The sequence below is a fragment of the Leptinotarsa decemlineata genome, unplaced genomic scaffold (genome assembly GCF_025532065.1).
Source record: "Leptinotarsa decemlineata unplaced genomic scaffold, Ldec_3_MD MMD2_P_RNA_scaffold_11, whole genome shotgun sequence".
Classification (NCBI taxonomy): Eukaryota; Metazoa; Arthropoda; class Insecta; order Coleoptera; family Chrysomelidae; genus Leptinotarsa; species Leptinotarsa decemlineata.
The window spans coordinates 2,827,587-2,845,292 of record NW_027412525.1 but is presented as its reverse complement, the minus strand read 5'-3'; the positions used below and the strand labels follow the sequence as shown (position 1 = coordinate 2,845,292).

At 36.2% G+C, this 17,706-nt stretch overlaps 1 protein-coding gene across 5 annotated transcripts in view; it reads left to right on the top strand.

Moving 5' to 3' along the window:
- LOC111507956 (protein DOP1 homolog) overlaps window positions 1-17,706 on the top strand; it is a 72,736-nt gene that overhangs the window by 34,920 nt on the left and 20,110 nt on the right. For 4 of the 5 annotated variants that reach the window (XM_074169673.1, XM_074169667.1, XM_074169655.1 and 1 more), the window contains exons 6-8: window positions 2,593-4,348; window positions 14,808-15,064; window positions 15,115-17,677. In XM_074169673.1, the coding sequence (XP_074025774.1) occupies window positions 2,593-4,348; window positions 14,808-15,064; window positions 15,115-17,677 (4,576 nt within the window). The remainder of the gene's footprint in view (window positions 1-2,592; window positions 4,349-14,807; window positions 15,065-15,114; window positions 17,678-17,706) is intronic. The other variant, XM_074169678.1, reaches the window with a different exon arrangement.

Below are 17,706 nucleotides of genomic sequence, written 5' to 3'. Positions count from 1 at the left end.
TGGTCACCCTGCACTCTTCAACAGAAGAGGTCTGATCCTGCTCCATGACAACGCTCGCCGCACGTCTCACAAATCACCATCTGAAAATTAAACGAATTGAGCGTCGAAGTTTTGCGTCACCCTCTATACCCCCCAGACCTCTCACCATCCGACTACCATCTTTTCAAGTACTTTGATAACTTTCTTACCAGTAGAACTTTCGCCAATGAGGGCCAGACAAAAACGGTCTTCGTCCACTTCATCAAATCCCAAGTACCTACTTTTTATGCTAACGAAATTATTCGACTTGTGTTATGTTGGCAAACGTGCACTGATTCAATTGATAGGTAGTTAGGTCTAAAGTGAGTGGTTCTATTTGACCCTCCACCGCAACCCATAAGGATTTATTGTGGCTCACACCTATTCACACTCGGTGAATCGAGGAGAGTCTTTTTTGACAGTTTGCACCAATTTAGACGTTGCTCGATAGGAGCCATGAGCTTCTAACGCCGCTTGACTGTCCGAGAATATTTTTATTGACTTGTTAGTGAGGTTGGATTTATCCAATCTCTCCGTACACAATTCAATAGCGTAAATTTCCGCTTGAAATACAGTCGCATAAATTCCTAGGTAGGTAGATAACTCTGTCCTGGGTCTGCGACTGAAAACACCTGCACCAGAACCGAAAGGTGTTTTTGATCCATCTGTGAACCAAAAACTATCTGCTCTTGATATTTCGTACTATCATCATCTAGATGTAACTTACAACAAAATTTATTAAATGGTCAAAAATACTGAGTGCGCATATAAGCAAAACTAAAAAAAAAATATGACTCTTTGGCACCCCGAAAAAAAATCATAATACAAAAAAAATTGGAATCAGTACAAAGTATGGCCTCCACGCTGGTTTATTACGGCCCTACATCTATCGTGCATCGACAAAATGAGATTGTCAATGTCTTGTTGAGGTACATTTGTCCATTCAGCGATTGAAAGCTCTCTCAATTGAAACGTTGTGTGAATGTTCCCCATATGCGGAGTAATTCTTCGTTGAAGCATGTCCCACACATGCTCGATGGGATTCAGGTCCAGTGATTGTGCTGGCCATGGCAATACATCAAGTCCTTCGTTGGTGAGCCAGCCAGTCACTAGACGCGCGACATATGGACGAGCATTATCGTGCATTAGGTGGAAGTTTTCACCAACAGCACCAGCAAACGGACGGACGATAGGTAGAAGAATGGTGTCGAGGTACTGTCGAGCTGTGAGGGAGCGATTTGGAAAAACGAGATCGGTTCTGCCGCCGATCATGATTCCGCTTCATAGCATCACTGTTCCACCTCTGTATGTGTGGACTTCCTGGACGTGTCTCAAACGTTCATTATTTCCAGGTCGTCTCCACAGTCTTACTCGACGAGAATTTAGATGAAATCCAAATCTGGATTCGTCTGTAAACAAAACTGTGGCCCAATCATTTGCATCCCAGTTTTGATGTTCTTGACACCACTCTAATCTTCTACCGCGATTGCCTCTCGACAAAGGTGGATATCTAAGTGGCCTTCTGTTGTGGAGATCTGCTTTATGCAGTCGATTTCTGACAGTATCACGACCAATGGTTACCTGGTGCGTCTGCTGCAACCCGTTAACCAACTCAGGTGCTGTGATTGTCGGTTGTCTTCTTGCGGTTAAAACAAAAAATCGGTCTTGAACTGCAGTTGTAGCGCGTCCTCGCCCTGGATGTTGTTCGGCTGGACTGCCAGTTTCACGGAAACGCCGCCACAATCGACTGATAACACTTTGGGAGATCCCCAAACGAAGAGCTACATCATTTTGTCGTATGCCACCTTGAAGAAGCCCTACAGCTCTATTCATCTCAGGCAATGGTAAGTGATGGCGTTCCATGTCAAAGCACAATATTTCCAGTTTAATTGCTGAGCAAGAACTGCATAGAATGTACAAACTCGACACTTTCAGATTATTCATTTTAGCCGAAAACCTACAGTTTGTAAAAAACTTGATAAAAGATTAGTTACCGTTTTTGCAGGCTTTGTTCAACCCATAGAAATCTACAGGGTGGTCGGAGTACCAATTTAATCGAAATTAAACGATCTCATGCATTTATTTTTATGATATTTAGTATGTTATAAAAATATCCCTAGACTTTTCCGATGTGTATATATATATATATATATATATATATATATATATATATATACACATCGGAAATATATATATAAACAATATATTGTTAATAATGTACCCTGGCACCGGTTTTTTATTGCGTAATCAATAAAATAATAATAAAAAATAATAAAAACAAAATTATTATTCGTCATCCGGCGTTAATAGCGTGGAAGATATCCATACTGACTTATTATATCAATCCAGTAATTTTAAAAAGTTTTCATTGTCCAGATAAAAAAAGCTCAGAAATCTCGATTTTCCAGTAACTGTTACGTCTAGTTTTCATGATTTGAAATTTTCACATAATTATTATTGTAATGATCATAAATAATTCAATGAACATATTGTACATAAATATTCCATTGATGAACATTTCGTGAAGGTATGTCAATAACACATTCAAATGAAAATTTCTATTTTCACTTGCAGGCGCTTGTACTCTTGGCTCTTGGAAACTGAAGTCAACAATCTGCCGGTATTTCAGATAGAAGGAGAACACAGTGAAACTCCAACTCATCAAGACCATTCAATAGCTTATGATTTGTTGAATGATGCACTGAAAATAATTTTGAAAAGGTGCAGCACCAAAACCCCCTTAGATATAAAGCCTTACAGACTGCTTACTTCACTTTTTGATAAACCCCAAATAGGGCCCGTCATTTTGGATGGTATTCTTTATGATGTTTTCAGAACTCTTTATATCTCTTGTCTACATCAACAAAAACATAGAAATAGCGTCGTGAGGTGCGTCTCATTCAACGGTGATCTGACCAGTTTGAAAAATGATGATAATTCACTAAATAAACAGTTCGTTACTAAAAACTGCCAAGAACTGATCAAAAATGCGAACCTTCTGTTCAATACACTACAAAGTTATTACATCTGGTCCTATATAGAAAAATTATACATAGAATCAGTTAAAACTATCAAGGATTATAAATATCGAGATAGGTGTCAAGTAAATGATATTGGGAGTGGACCACCTCATATTTTAGAAATTTGTATTTTGACAGACTTTTTACTAGACATTATACCAATTGAATCTTATGCCGAAAGTACGTCCAATATATTGCCCAATTTGTTTTCCAATATAATAGTCACAATGAAAACCAATCTACCAGACCTGAATCATCATGAAATAACTGAAAGTTTGCGATTGTGCACAAGGATTTTAACTAAAATTCAACCTATCACATTGACACACATTCAGAACACTAATAATGAAGTAGAAACGGATTCCTTCAACGAATCAATTGAGAAATCCCAAGAAAGTTCTCATGTACCGGAAGATAAAGCAGAAAATGAAGAGGAAAGAACACTAGAAAAAAGTAAATCAGATTCTAGAATAAACGAAAACTTGAACAATTTAGAGAAAAATGAGTTGACGATAGATGAGAGTAGTAGGGAAAGATCTTACAGCAACCAAATGTTGAAGAAAAAGGAAAAATCAAGCCCTAGAATAGAAAAGAAGGGGAAAAATAAAAAATCAAAGTCTACTCCAAAATTGAATGACTTGAAAAATGAGAATATCGAATCGATTAGTTCAGAAAATGCTTCACCTGACAAACGCGAACAGGCTATTCCCGAAATCAACAAAACAACCAAAGTTGAAAATAAATACTTCATCAAGTGCTTAGAAGAATACAAAAAGTTTTATGTGAGCTTCATTAAAATTAAACTGTTGCCTAGTACTGACATAAAAGCCTTCTTTACATCTTTAATTTATGATAGAAGTGAAAGAATCAATGAGCTGAAGAATTTGCTAGATTCCCGATTACGAGATGACGCAAGTGAGTTTTCACCAGTTGGTTATGCTAATATCTTATTCAACAATAAAATTTTGTCAGTGTCCAATATAGCTTCAGAAAGTGTAACAAACCATTACGAGAAATCTATGACCGTTGCCTCAAATATACTCCTGGAATTTTCGGCCTTTTCAAATCTATTGGGCCATCAAGCAGATAATCGTGTACCTGACTGGGTAGAATCGCTCATTGTGGTTGCATGCTGCCAAGATTCGTCTAGAGAAATACTAATGACTGCAATGAGCACTCTTCTAGAAATGTGCAGCTTGGCCAAGAATCAAGTGTTGAATAAAGAAGAAAAAGTTTCAACCATAGTTATTACAGGCATTTTATCTTTGTCCAGTGTCAAGTACATTGAAGAGAACACTGTTGTTATAGAGGTGAGTATATTGAGAATTGTTTTGTTTCTAATAAAGTTTGTACTATATTTATTTTGTCAACTTTGAAAGATCTTGAGGATGATAGGAATGGAAATGAACTATTAGTTGGACTGAAAAGTTTGTAGGATAACATAGAAAAAATTGTTTTCTATTAAATTTTATTTTATTATTCAATATAGTTGCCTGTAAAATCCCGTGACCCGAAGAGCACGGATGTAGCTCTCTACAAACGACTCTTAAGAGGAGCTCTGTGGGAAACAGAAGTCCTGAATCCTGGCAACAATGAAGAACTGGAAAGGTACACGGTATCTATCCACAACAAAATAGGCATTGCCTACAAAATCCTGTCCGATGAGGATGGTTCAAATAGATGGTACAACCAACACATGGTGGTGCCCTGAATTGGAACACCTCAGAAAGACAGCGAGAACGACCTTTAACAAGACAAAACATACAAGACTCGAAGAGGACTGGGGTATATATCAAGCCAACCTCAGAGAGTTCAAAAAAGTCTGCAGACGAAAGCAAAGAGAAGTCTGGAGAGCCTATTGTGAGGCAGTCGAAGACTTCCCATTAGCTTCTAGGCTACAGAAGGCACTCTCAAATGACCACCATAATCCTGACGAGGCATCCTGACGAGGGAAAATGGCGACAAAGCCGCCAACCTCCAGGAGAGTGCTGAGATTCTTATGGAAACTGACTTCCCTGGTTCTGTCTTTCCTGGAACGACGAACTGGACGGATGTACCAACAACACCCTCACAATACGACTGGCAATCTGCTAGTGCAGTAATTGATGAGGACAAAATAAGATGGGCTATATCGGGCTTTTCTCCCTTCAAGTCACAGGACCTGACAGTATATGACCAGCCCTACTTCAGTGGGGACTGGACACTCTTATGTCGCACCTGGTTGGAATATTCAGAGCCTCTCTAGCTCTGAGGTATATTCCCAGTAAGTGGAGAGAAGTAAGAGTAGTATTTATACTCAAACCAGGTAGGATGCACTACACCCTACCAAAAGCATTCCGACCAATTAGTCTCACATCGTTTTATTTAAAAACCATGGAGAGGCTAGTTCACATCCCACTTCATCCAAATCAGCATGCATATACTCCGGGAAGGTCTACTGATTCTGCCCTTCACCATGTGGTTGGCAGAATCGAGAGATCATTGGACAATGAAGAATCCACCCTAGGTATTTTCATAGATATCGAGGGAGCATTTGATAAAACAACCTTTTCAACAATTACCCAGAAACTACACTCCAGAAATGTACCCCTGGTGGTAGGAGAATGGATACTCAAGATGCTCTCTAATAGAGCAATAAGTATTAATGTAGAAGACATCACAGTGAAAGGACTGGTCATGAGGGGATGTCCACAGGGAGGGGTCTTATCACCCCTTCTCTGGAACATAGTTCTGGATACCCTGATTAATCACCTTAACAAAAATGGATTCTACACAATTGCATTTGCAGATGACATAGTTATCTTGCAGACCGGCAAATTTGTAAACACTTTGTGCGATAGAGCGCAGGATGGGCTCAAATTAATAGAAACATGGTGTAAGGAACACTCACTGTCGATCAACCCCAAGAAGACTGAGATGGTCCATTTCACTAGGAAAAGAAGTTTAACGGGCTTAAAACGTTCCGAAATTTTCAAAAGCAAACTAAACTTCGCTGAAGAGGTAAAATACCTTGGTACTATCCTCGTCAGGAAGCTAACATGGAACTCTCATCTACAGAGTAGAGCATACGTGGCTTATGAGCAATATCGGACGTGCATGAGGTCTTTCACTCCGTGTGGTCACCTGGATCTACACTGCAATAATAAGACATATGTTAACGTATGGAGCCATTGCATGTGGACCGAAAGTTCTACAAGCAACAGGAGCCATGAGAACAACACCAACCGCGGCAATGGAATTAATCTCGGGTCTGACCCCTCTGGATCTGTACGTTAAGGAGGTTGCCTTAATGGCCATGGTACGATTGCGCACGGCTGGTGTAAACCTTGAAGTAGGAATGGGTCAATCGAGACTGGGCCTATGCCGGGAAGCGCTTACTGCGCAACCTCTGCTGCAGGCAACAAGTGATGCAATTGAACCCAGGTTTGTGTTTAATAAACTCTACAAAATACAAATTAAGTAGAACATAGAGTCAGATGATACAAATGCAATACGGATTTATACAGACGGCTCAAAAACCAAAGAAGGCTCAGGGTGTGGAGTGTACTGCAGATCACTAAGCCTAAGAATTGAGTGGGGAATGGGGAGAAACACCAGCGTGGTCCAAACAGAACTAGCTGGTATCTCAATCGGCACAAAAGAATTAACCAAGAAAGGAATTTCTGGCACAAACATAACAATCTGCACTGACAGCAGACAAGCCCTATTAGCCTTGAACAGACAACGTATAACCTCATGGCTAGTACTAGAGTATAACCAAGATTTAGCCAAAGCCTCGGTAGATAATAACATTATCCTGAGGTGGGTTAAAGGGCACGGCAGGAGTAAAGGTAATCGCATTGCCGACTCTTTAGCCAAGGAAGCGGCTGGACTAAGAATTTTAGGACCCAGGGCACCTACGGCCTGATGACTTCGACAATTGCGGAACTAGTCAAATGTTACACCCATGCTCAATCCTTAAAGAGATGGGACGAAACCAAAGAATGTAATCTTTCCAAGATCATCTTGGGTGACCCTGGGAAGCTGGCGCCGAAGAAATATTTGGCAATGACCAGAAAAATCTACGCCTAACAGTAGGTTTTCTGACTGGCCACTGTCAACTAAGGAAACGCTTCCATAATATGGGGCTGGTGGACACACCTCTTTGCAGGATGTGTGAACAGGAAGATGAGACTGTCAGGCATGTCATGTGCGAGTGCCCGGAGTTATCGTAAATAAGAGAGTGTGTGTTCGGCGAGTCTTGGCCTACACATGCCGATATAAAGGAGATGTCTCCCAGTGACCTGTCCACCGTCCTGGAAAGGACAGGATGGACAATGACCTAGGAGGACAACTCCTCGGGAGGATGTACAATGGGTCACATGTGGCCTAAATACTGTGGGCTTACACTCACCCTCCCTACTCTACAGCTACAGTTGCCTTCGAGGGCGGTACAATGACTATAGCAGTTATACAATTTTTCGATACCATTTTTATAGTACGATTTGTCTTTAGCCTCAATATAGGCCTCGGTTTCGACTATTATCTCTCCATTGGCACATTTCTTTCCAGAGAGCATTCTCTTGTGGTCTGAAAACATGAAAAAAATGCTGTGGGCCAGACCTAGAGAATACGGGGGATGCGGAATCAATTGGAAGCCCAATTTATCCGATTTTGCCTTCGTTTTCATTGATTTGTTTAAAATCTGTTTTAAAATCTGTTTTTCCGTTAATCAGCTGCCGCCCCCATACGAACTACAACTCTCAGAAGTTGAGAAACTTGTGCGAGCTAAGGACTAACGAGGTCTTACCTTTCAACGTGTGATTCCTAACACGGTTGCAGAATCATTCCAGCTTCAACCAGATAAATTCTCTCGAGAAAAATATCTGGTCGAGGCGGGAATCGAACACACGACCTTCCGATCGTGAGTCGGACGCACTACCACCGCGGCCAATTCCACAAATTGTGACACGGTGCATTGTCTTGATTAAACAGAACTTTATTTTTCTTCAAATGGAGCCGCTTTTCCGCGATTTCGTCCTTTAAACGCTCCAAAAATGCTATGTTGCTGTTGATGGTTTTTCCCTTTTCAAGATAGCCGATCAATATTATACCATGCACATCCCAAAATACTGATACCATACTCTTGTCAGCCGACTGTTGCGTCATTGCACGCTTTGGAGTCGGTTCACCACGTGCAGTCCACTCAGATGACGATTGTTTTGATTCTGGTGTGAAATGATGATAGATAGATAGATTTTCACCATGTTACATATATAAATACATTTATGGCATGTCAATATATAAATTGATTCAATATATAATGGATAAAATAATACAATAAAACATATAATATTTTTAAAGTGTTAGAAACATAATCAAGTGGAGCATAAATAAATAGGCTATGTTTCATCCATTGTCACTAATCGACGCATAAATTCGGGTTTTTCGTGGTGAAACAGCTTCAATCACTAATCAGAATTATCAATTTTGGCGCCATCTGTGTGTTAGCCTACAAACTTTTCAGCACATCTAGTATGTGACTTTTCCATTTCATAATCTGTGGCATATATTAGAGAGTGGAATGGATTTATTCATACTACATTTAGTAAATTTCTAATCAATAAAAATCGAGATGAGTCACAAATCTGACAGATCCAATGAAAATAATTCCGATATAAGTATTAGACCTTTTTCGAATAATTCAGTCAACAATTGCTCTATTGAATCTACTAGTTGGTAGGTGAAGTACTTGAAATAAATATACATACATAATATTCACCAACTGATTCATATAGGGTTTTCAATTCTATTGCCTAATGATCATATTGGAATAATACTCAACATATCTTGAAGTCTAATCAGTTTCTATATGGAATTGAGGTGAAATTGAATTTTTTTTTATAATAGGTTTTCAACATTCTGAAAATTTTTGTGAATTTTTAATCTTCCATAGTCGGAAATACAAAGGAATATAGATTGATAAACTGAAACAATTTAATTTTCAAATTACGTGTCAGATTCAGGTTGGCACCAGTTGTTTTGGTTTGATAAATACACTGATCCATTGTTTGATGGAAACTAGTAACAGTATTCATAATAATAATTAGTTACATCATGTTTACACTATAATTTTAATCCAAGGTGTGTGTCAATACATTAGTTTCATCAGTTAAACTAGTGTACAATGTCTTTTATATAACAGTAGTTATTTATAAAGCCAGAATTACATTATTGTGTCGGAGCGTGTCGTGACGCGCGATAAGAATATCGTATCCATACTTTTAGTATAGTTAGAATTATGGGAAAGAAAATTTTTGGCCTTCTACTTCTCCATCTAGATCCAAAGAAATGAAGAAAGTAATCAGTTTCAAACCTTAACTCTATACAAAGATGTGTAGATCATGCAAAGAAGTAACTTTCAGTCACAAACTGAAAGAAAAAGAACTCCCGAAACAGCTATTTTCATATAAACATTAAATTACATGAAAGAAAAATACTAAAAATATACCCTTTTCAATTTAAACAGTTAGAATTATATTACTGAAGTGCAGCTTGTAGGGAGGCGATGTGTTGTGACGCATCAAAACACTCTACACTATATCACAGTAGAGCTATACTGTGACTATATACAGCCCCGGATCTTCAATTTTTTCTAGGCGGGGAAAAACTGAAAAATGCTCCACTTATATTTATTTTTACCTTTATTGTCTTCATAATTTCAGCTATCTGATGTTCACTACTTTGGACATAGGCCTTTCAGAAGTAATGCATCCATCGATGTTCTTACTGTGTTAAGCCTTATTCATTTACCGATATTTAGACATGAACGTGTAGGTAGAATATATATATTATATGAATTGAAGGGGTTATATTTTTAGGAGTGATTAATTTTTTTGGGAAAGAAAGTTTTTGGCTTTCTACTACTCCATCTGATACAAAAAAAAAGGGATGAGAGAATCTTCCAAAGAAAGGAAGGAAGTAGTCAATTTGGAACTCTATACATGAATGTGTAGATCATGCAAAGAAGTAACTTTCAGACACAAACTGAAAGAAAGTCCTCCTGAAACAGCTACTTTCATATAAACATTGAATTACACGAAAGAAAATAATTCTTTCGAAACAAATACTTCTATATGAACACTGAATTATACAGAAGATACATACAGTTTGTATTTCAAACATTTGTTGTGGAATAAGAATTAGATATCATTCACATGAGTTCTACTTTGAAAGAATGGTAATAAATTGTACTCACATAGAACACTGTCACCCTCACTGGTATACACCGATGTTTCGCCTTAAGACACTTGCCCTAAGGCTCTTCAGTACCAAATTGAATAACAATTTATTACCATTCTTTCAAAGTAGAACTCATGTGAATGATATCTGATTGTTATTCCACAACAAATGTTTGAAATACAAACTGAGTAGATAAAAGTATCTTCTGTATAATTCAGTGTTCATATAGAAGTATTTGTTTCGAAAGAATTATTTTCTTTCGTGTAATTCAATGTTTATATGAAAGTAGCTGTTTCAGGAGAACTTTCTTTCAGTTTGTATCTGAAAGTTACTTCTTTGCATGATCTACACATTCATGTATAGAGTTTCAAATTGATTACTTCCTTCCTTTCTTTGGAAGATTCTCTCATCCCTTTTTTTTTGTATCAGATGGAGTAGTAGAAAGCCAAAAACTTTCTTTCCCAAAAAAATGTATTTTATACATAGCACAGAATAGGATTTAAAATAAATATATGTATATTAAAAATAAAAATCAAATATATTATTGTGAATTGAAATTACAATTGTACTCTTCGAGCTTTTTGTTCAGCATACTATATAGTCTGTATAGTATGTTTCTGAATCTCGCGCCGTATGGCGCGTCAATTCTAGCTAGAGAATGGTCGGTTGCGTTCATTTGTGCACAAGATATCGGACGAACTTATTGATGAAATTGATGACATCTTTCTTCATCACACTCTTAGTTCTTTCACTAGCAAATTATATTCGCTTCGACTCACTCTCAAATAATTTACTGGATGAACGCAATATTTTCTCTTTCTTTTCTTTTTAAATAAGTTTAACATTAGCAGACTCGAAATAACGTCAGAGCTCACCCGGACACGACAGAATATTCTGCACACTTGCCGTCACGTCAGATAGCAACACAACACGCCACAACATAACGTAATTCCGCCTTAATGCTCAACTAGATAAACTATTAATTTTTGTTTAATTGAACTTTCTGGAATCTCTGGAAATCGATATTCACAAAAATTCAAATTTCCTTTTAAAGGACCATCAAAAAGTGATTAACTCACTATTGTTGTTAACTTATTTTCAAGAATTGAAATATTAATGAGTTACCCGTTTCCCTAGCATTGTAATTGTTTTTTCAAGGTTTACCTGTTTTACCAGAATTAATAATTTATCTGATACAGTTCTGTACCTACCGACTGTTATATAAAAGGCATTGCAGAATAGTTGAATTTACCAGTTCAACTGATGAAACTACTGCTTAGTAAAACGCATCTTCAATTAAATTTATAGTGTGGGTAGGAGTGTGTGCTAGGCACCAGTTATTTTTCCTCCACAAAGAACATATGAAATTGTAGTAAATGACATAAAAATTTCACCAAAAAAGTTGCCGTGTAATAAAAAATTCGAAGAAAAAGTTATTTTGATTATTGAATAGAACTGGCGGAAACTTGATAAAAATCCATATTAAAACTAATTATTACAGTTTATTGTATGATTTTCACTATAAACGGTTTTGCAAAAACCGCGACACGTGTTTCGCTATACAATAGCTTTCTCAAGTGTAAACTAAAAGTTACTTCTAAATTACACCTTTTTTATACTCCAACATATTACTTACTTGTATGCCTAGTTTCCAATGAATGAATCTACCTGAAAAGGTCAGGTATGAATTCATTATCTATGTGAATAAATAAAATTTTTTGAAAGTATGGTAAATATACCCAACTATTTTTACCTGGACATAAACAGATTCAATAATGGCAAATTATTCAGTTCAGTTTGATCGTTCACAAGATATTGAGAGTTTTTGAATTTGTTTATTTCCATACTCTCCAACAGGTTAAGTTTCAAACCTTTTTTCTGGAAATGGAGGGGCTTGAATTCATGATTGAACTCATGTCCCTCTGTGATTAAATGAGTGACATATGTAGAATTTTTCCATTCTGAAAACTATTTCTGCGTTCCGTTTGCGGGCTTTGAACGTTCTTCCAGTTTGACCAGTTTCTATTTTTAATATTTGTGAATGATCTATGTAACAATTTAATATGTGAAAGGTTGTGCTTTGCTGATGATTTGAAGATTTTTTCTATTGTGAATGAAACGAATGACTGCTTAAATCTGCAAAAACAACTGGATTATATTCAAAATTGGTGCAATATTAACAAGTTATGTCTTAACGTTAGAAAATGCAAAGTTCTGAGTTATACTAGAAAAATTACATCAATACACTATTCTTACAAGGTTGAGAATACTCAACTGGAACGATGTACCAAAATCAAGGATTTAGGTGTTATTTTTGACGAAGAGTTGAATTTCATAGAAAACACAACCTTAAAAGTCTCCCAAGCACTGAAGACATACGGTTTCATAATGAGAAATTGTAGAAATTTCACCAACATCAAAGCATTGAAACTACTGTATTTTTCTAATGTACGATCAAAACTTGAATATGCTAGTATTGTCTGGTCCCCTTTTTACGAGTGTCATAAAGCAGCCATTGAGGGCGTTCAAAAAAGATTTTTGAAATTTCTCATCTTCAAAATAGATGGTACATATCCTGAAAGGGGAACAAACAATGAGGAATTATGCATGAGGGTCAATATTGACAGCTTAGAGTGCAGAAGAAATTGTGCATTTGTTATATTTTTGAATAAAATCTTGAATGGCCTTATTGACTCTCCCAGTCTGCTCAGCCTGATTAATATCAATGTTCCTTCATATTTTTCTCGAAATCATGCAACTTTCAAACTTCCAAGAATAAGAACAAATATGCAATTGAAATCTCCACTTTATATAATGTGTAGTGAATTCAATAAAATTAGCAATCGAATTGACATTCATTCGTGTTCCATCAAGGAACTCATCTCGGTGATGAAAAATTAAACAGCATTGTTATATCGATATTTCGTTAATTTTTGATATGTTATTTTAATTATTGTTTAATCTACTAAATATTATTATTAATTTACTCATACACACCATTTTATGTTTTGTTATTCTTTAATATTGTCCTGTAAATGGGAAACTGTTGGACAATAAAGGCTATTATTATTATTATTATTATATAAAACATCGGACATGACCCTCATGATAATTTATACACTCCCAATTTTTCTGAAATTGAACTTTTATGTTTGTTATTCTTAATGTGCATGCCCAATTTGTTATTGGTTTTGAAATCAATATTTACACCTTTGTTATGCAGAAAATCTGAAATATTTGTAGTGGGTTAGCCTAAGTAGGTTAAGGTTCTATAACTTTTATCCTCATCTCTTCGAATTGGGTAAACTTCCTTCAAAGCTGGGCCGTATAACTTTTTAATAATAGAGAATGTATGAATGTAATGTAACATAATACAATAAATTGCCGTCAACAATGATCACGATACATTCTCTAGTATCAAAAAAGTTATAAAGCCATGCGGGTCATGTCCAATGTTTTATATAGGTATAACTGGAAGAACGTTCAAATCCTGCATAAAGGAACACAGAAATAGTTACCATATGCTACTCATTTAATCACAGAGGAACTTGGGTCCAACCATGAATTTAAGCCCCTCCATTTCCAGGAGAAAGGTTTGAAACTCAACCTGTTGGAGAGTATGGAAATAAACAAATTCAAAAACTCACAATATCTTATAAACGATCAAACTGAACTGAATAATTCGTCATTATTGAATCTGTTTATTTCCAGGCAAGAAAAGTTAAGTATATTTACCATACTTTTGAAAAATTTAATTTATTCACATAGTTAATGAATATATCCATTTATTGACGTTTTGGCCTACTTTGAGGTTATTGTACAACAACGATAAAAATAAAAACAACAATAAAAATTAATTGGCGCTCCGGGGCGACCTCATTGATTCCAGTGGCGCATTTCATACCTGACTTTTTCAGGTAGATTCATTCATTGGAAAGTAGGCATACAAGTAGATATAGTTGTAATTTAGAAGTAACTTTTAGTTTACGCTTATAGCGAAACACGTGTCGCGGTTTTTGTAAAACCCTTCATAGTGAAAATCATACAATAAACTGTATTAATTAGTTTACTTTTATTTTGATTATCCCTAGTGTATGACAGAGCGAACATTTTGAATACAAAAAGAAAAGGCAGATAATAGTATCAGGGATAGAAAATCAATTAGTGATATCCCAATGAAGTGCAGTGAAAGCAAAATTGGTCCAAAGAACCATGGTAAAAAAGTCCAAAAACCCAAATGTACTATTTCTTCAGGTGAAAATTTTATTTTCGACCAACTGTATATAAATTGATCGTGAATTGTCTCTATTCATCTGGCAATCGAATTTGAAAATACCCTGTTTATAAATCTATACATGGTGATTGGTAAATTTTTCCATACAAGCAATGTATCAAATGGTAATAAAAAGTTTACCTATTGCTATGAGACAATCTAAAAGTTCTTAAGAGGTTTCAGTAAATTTGTGAAAAGCTATCCAAAGACTTAGGTTCACACAAATAATTTTTTTGCATAACATAATTATTTATAATGCTAAATTTTCCTTCTAGGAGATGTGCCAGATTCTGTGGAAATTACTTGGAATTCTTAGTAATCAGAATCAACTAATTTTGTGCATCACATTGTTGTATCAAATACATAATATATTCGACAATAGGTTTTTTGTGGAAAATATCATCTGTCATTTCCTTACAGTAGAAAATATCAATGTTCAGTATATGAAACGGTTTTTCTTACTGTGGCACTTAGGGAGGAATCTCAATATTAAATTGCCACCAAACAGATCCAGTATCAGGAATTTTGACAGGTAAATAATGCTTAATGTAATAGATGAAATATATCGTTATGATTTTTCAGGTGTCTACTAAAAATTTTGGACAATCTACAAAACAAGGATAGACCAAACCTTCAACTCTTGTCAGAATCTTTTCTATCACACAGCCTTCTACACAATGACATTACAAGAATAATAAATCCCATTTTTATGAAATTGTTAGCATCCAACACTGCCAGAGTGTCCATAGTACATGTGAATATTCAAGATTCCGATTCACAAAGTGACACTGTATCGCAGGATGTCAAAATAGAAAATGTACATTCCAAAAAAGTCTATGCTGTTAGCAATGTCGACGGCAATGTCATGTATCATGTAACTGACAGTCCTAGTCCCAGGCCTACCAAAAAGAAATGGTTCGCCTTCTCAAAATCTGATAAAAAATATTCATCTTCAGTTATCAACATGACGACAAGCATTACCGAAGATTCAAATGTTGTTACAAAGAAAAATATAGACTTTAAAGGTGTTAACATGTCTCCCACCTCTGAGAAGGCTCATAAAAATGTCAAATTGTTTATCAATCCTTTGAGTTCAAAAGAGGTTTATCCCATTGGGTTGAACGGTTCCTATTCCAAACGGGAATCTCACTCTTCTTTGGAAAGTTTGTCCTCTTGCAACGAGTATACACAACTCAGTAACGAAGAATCTTCGATTCCCCCTGAACGTGTTATTGGTGATAGAGATTCAGGGTTTGACAGCCTCAAGAACAAAAGTCACCCGGAACTTTCCAATATAGTTAATGGAAAAGATTTCACACCAACGTATTTATTGGAGAGCATAGAACCAATTTCTGATGGATTCAAAGCTGATGCAATCAATGGACACTTGATCGGATCAAAAATTCCGAAGTCTCAAAGCTTTGATGAGAAAATAGGCACTTCAAAATCTACAGATATTGAAAGTTCTTTAGTACAAAGTTGGTCTTACTGTATTTCTGATTCTGCCAGCTTGCATGCAACTTGTGAATTAGAGCTGAGTAAAAGTGCCGAAGAATTTTTCAAAGTTAAAAACGAAGATAGAGCTGTTGTTAATGATATTCTGAACACTATAATTGATAAAGTATGTTCACAACTGGACGAAACGGACTATACTCCACAGAGGCCTACAGATTTAGATTTGAAGCCAAGAATCAGTTCTCAGCCACCGAAAAATATTGTGTTATATCCAATTCATTCACATCTCTGTCTGTATTATGAAATTTTCGACTCGAATCAGATCATTTATGCCCTTCAAACACTGAAGAACTGTATTTCAGCAGAACCTCAGTTATTCATCAAATGTTTAGCAACGAGTGGCATCAACAATTTAAAAAATAATGAAATTCTGAATCTTTTGGCAAGACACCGAAAATCTTCACTTGGGTACGGATTTGCCGGTGAACTAAGCACTGACCATATAAATTACTACAGAGGATATATGTTTCTTGACGTCATTATACATATTTGTGTAAACTATTCAAGAACATTCTATCCGTTTATAGAGGACTCTTCCCTAGTTTCTGAAGAAATTAATAATAATTTGAAAATACAGCTGGAAAGCTTAGAGATTCTCGATATAATTATGAAGAAGTTAATAATAATGGTGAAGGAAAATTCTAAGGGCTTCTCTAGTTATATAGCGGATTTGTTAGTGAAGTGCAAACTGCAAAAAATACTTTTGAACTGCTTATTAACTTCTGTGAGAAACTTTGATGAAGACATGACATTTGCTGAGGAAATTCTAGCTTTCAACAACTTCCAGCTTTGTGATAGTAAGAATAAAGTTGGAGAACATGTGGAAGCCTTTCAAATACAGATTCTGAGGTTAATTCATTCCTTAATCATTTTGGAGCACAACGTGTTCCCTGCTAAATCTACAGAATCCACCTCTAGTAACGGAGATCAATTGAATAGGCCAATTGTTGTGATACCACAGCAGCAAATTTTTTTATCAGCCATAATGAGCGCTCTACGCCATCAAAATATGAAACACATACATGAAAAATGGCTGCATCTAGTTACTTCATGTCTCCCCTACTTTGGCGACAATCTCAAACAAATATCTATCAGTGTCATCCACCAAATTTGCAATAATATTGAAGAAATCGCTTTGAACTATAAATGTACAGAATTAGAAGACGAGTTATGTTCGGACTATGCAGTAATTCAGCTGGAAGCTTTAACAGTTCTTTGTCATTATTGTTTGTTGGATTCGACTCAAACTGTTAAGCAAAATAGTCCAGTGAACCCCAGCACTCCAGTTTCTAATCCGGGAGAAATAATTAACAATCTCTTCAATGTATTTTTTCTGCCTTTGAGTGTTGATATGAACTTTCCGGCAAAACACAACTCGGATAACTATCAGAATGCGAGAAAAACAATATTAAGTCATATGCCTAGAATCATTTCTAGCGTCGCCAAGCTGTGGCAAACTATCGTTACTCTGGATAGTGACTACTGCGGCATCTACGGAAACTCCAAAGTAGTTGAGCAGCAACTCCTAGAATTCTTGAGTCCTATTTCCATTCATCATAGCGCAAGCTTTTTGGCTGCCATATCTGTGGCTTGGTATGAAAGAAGAAATCCATTCAGTAGTGTAAAAACTGTTAGTATTTTCTTACGTTGAAGGAAAGC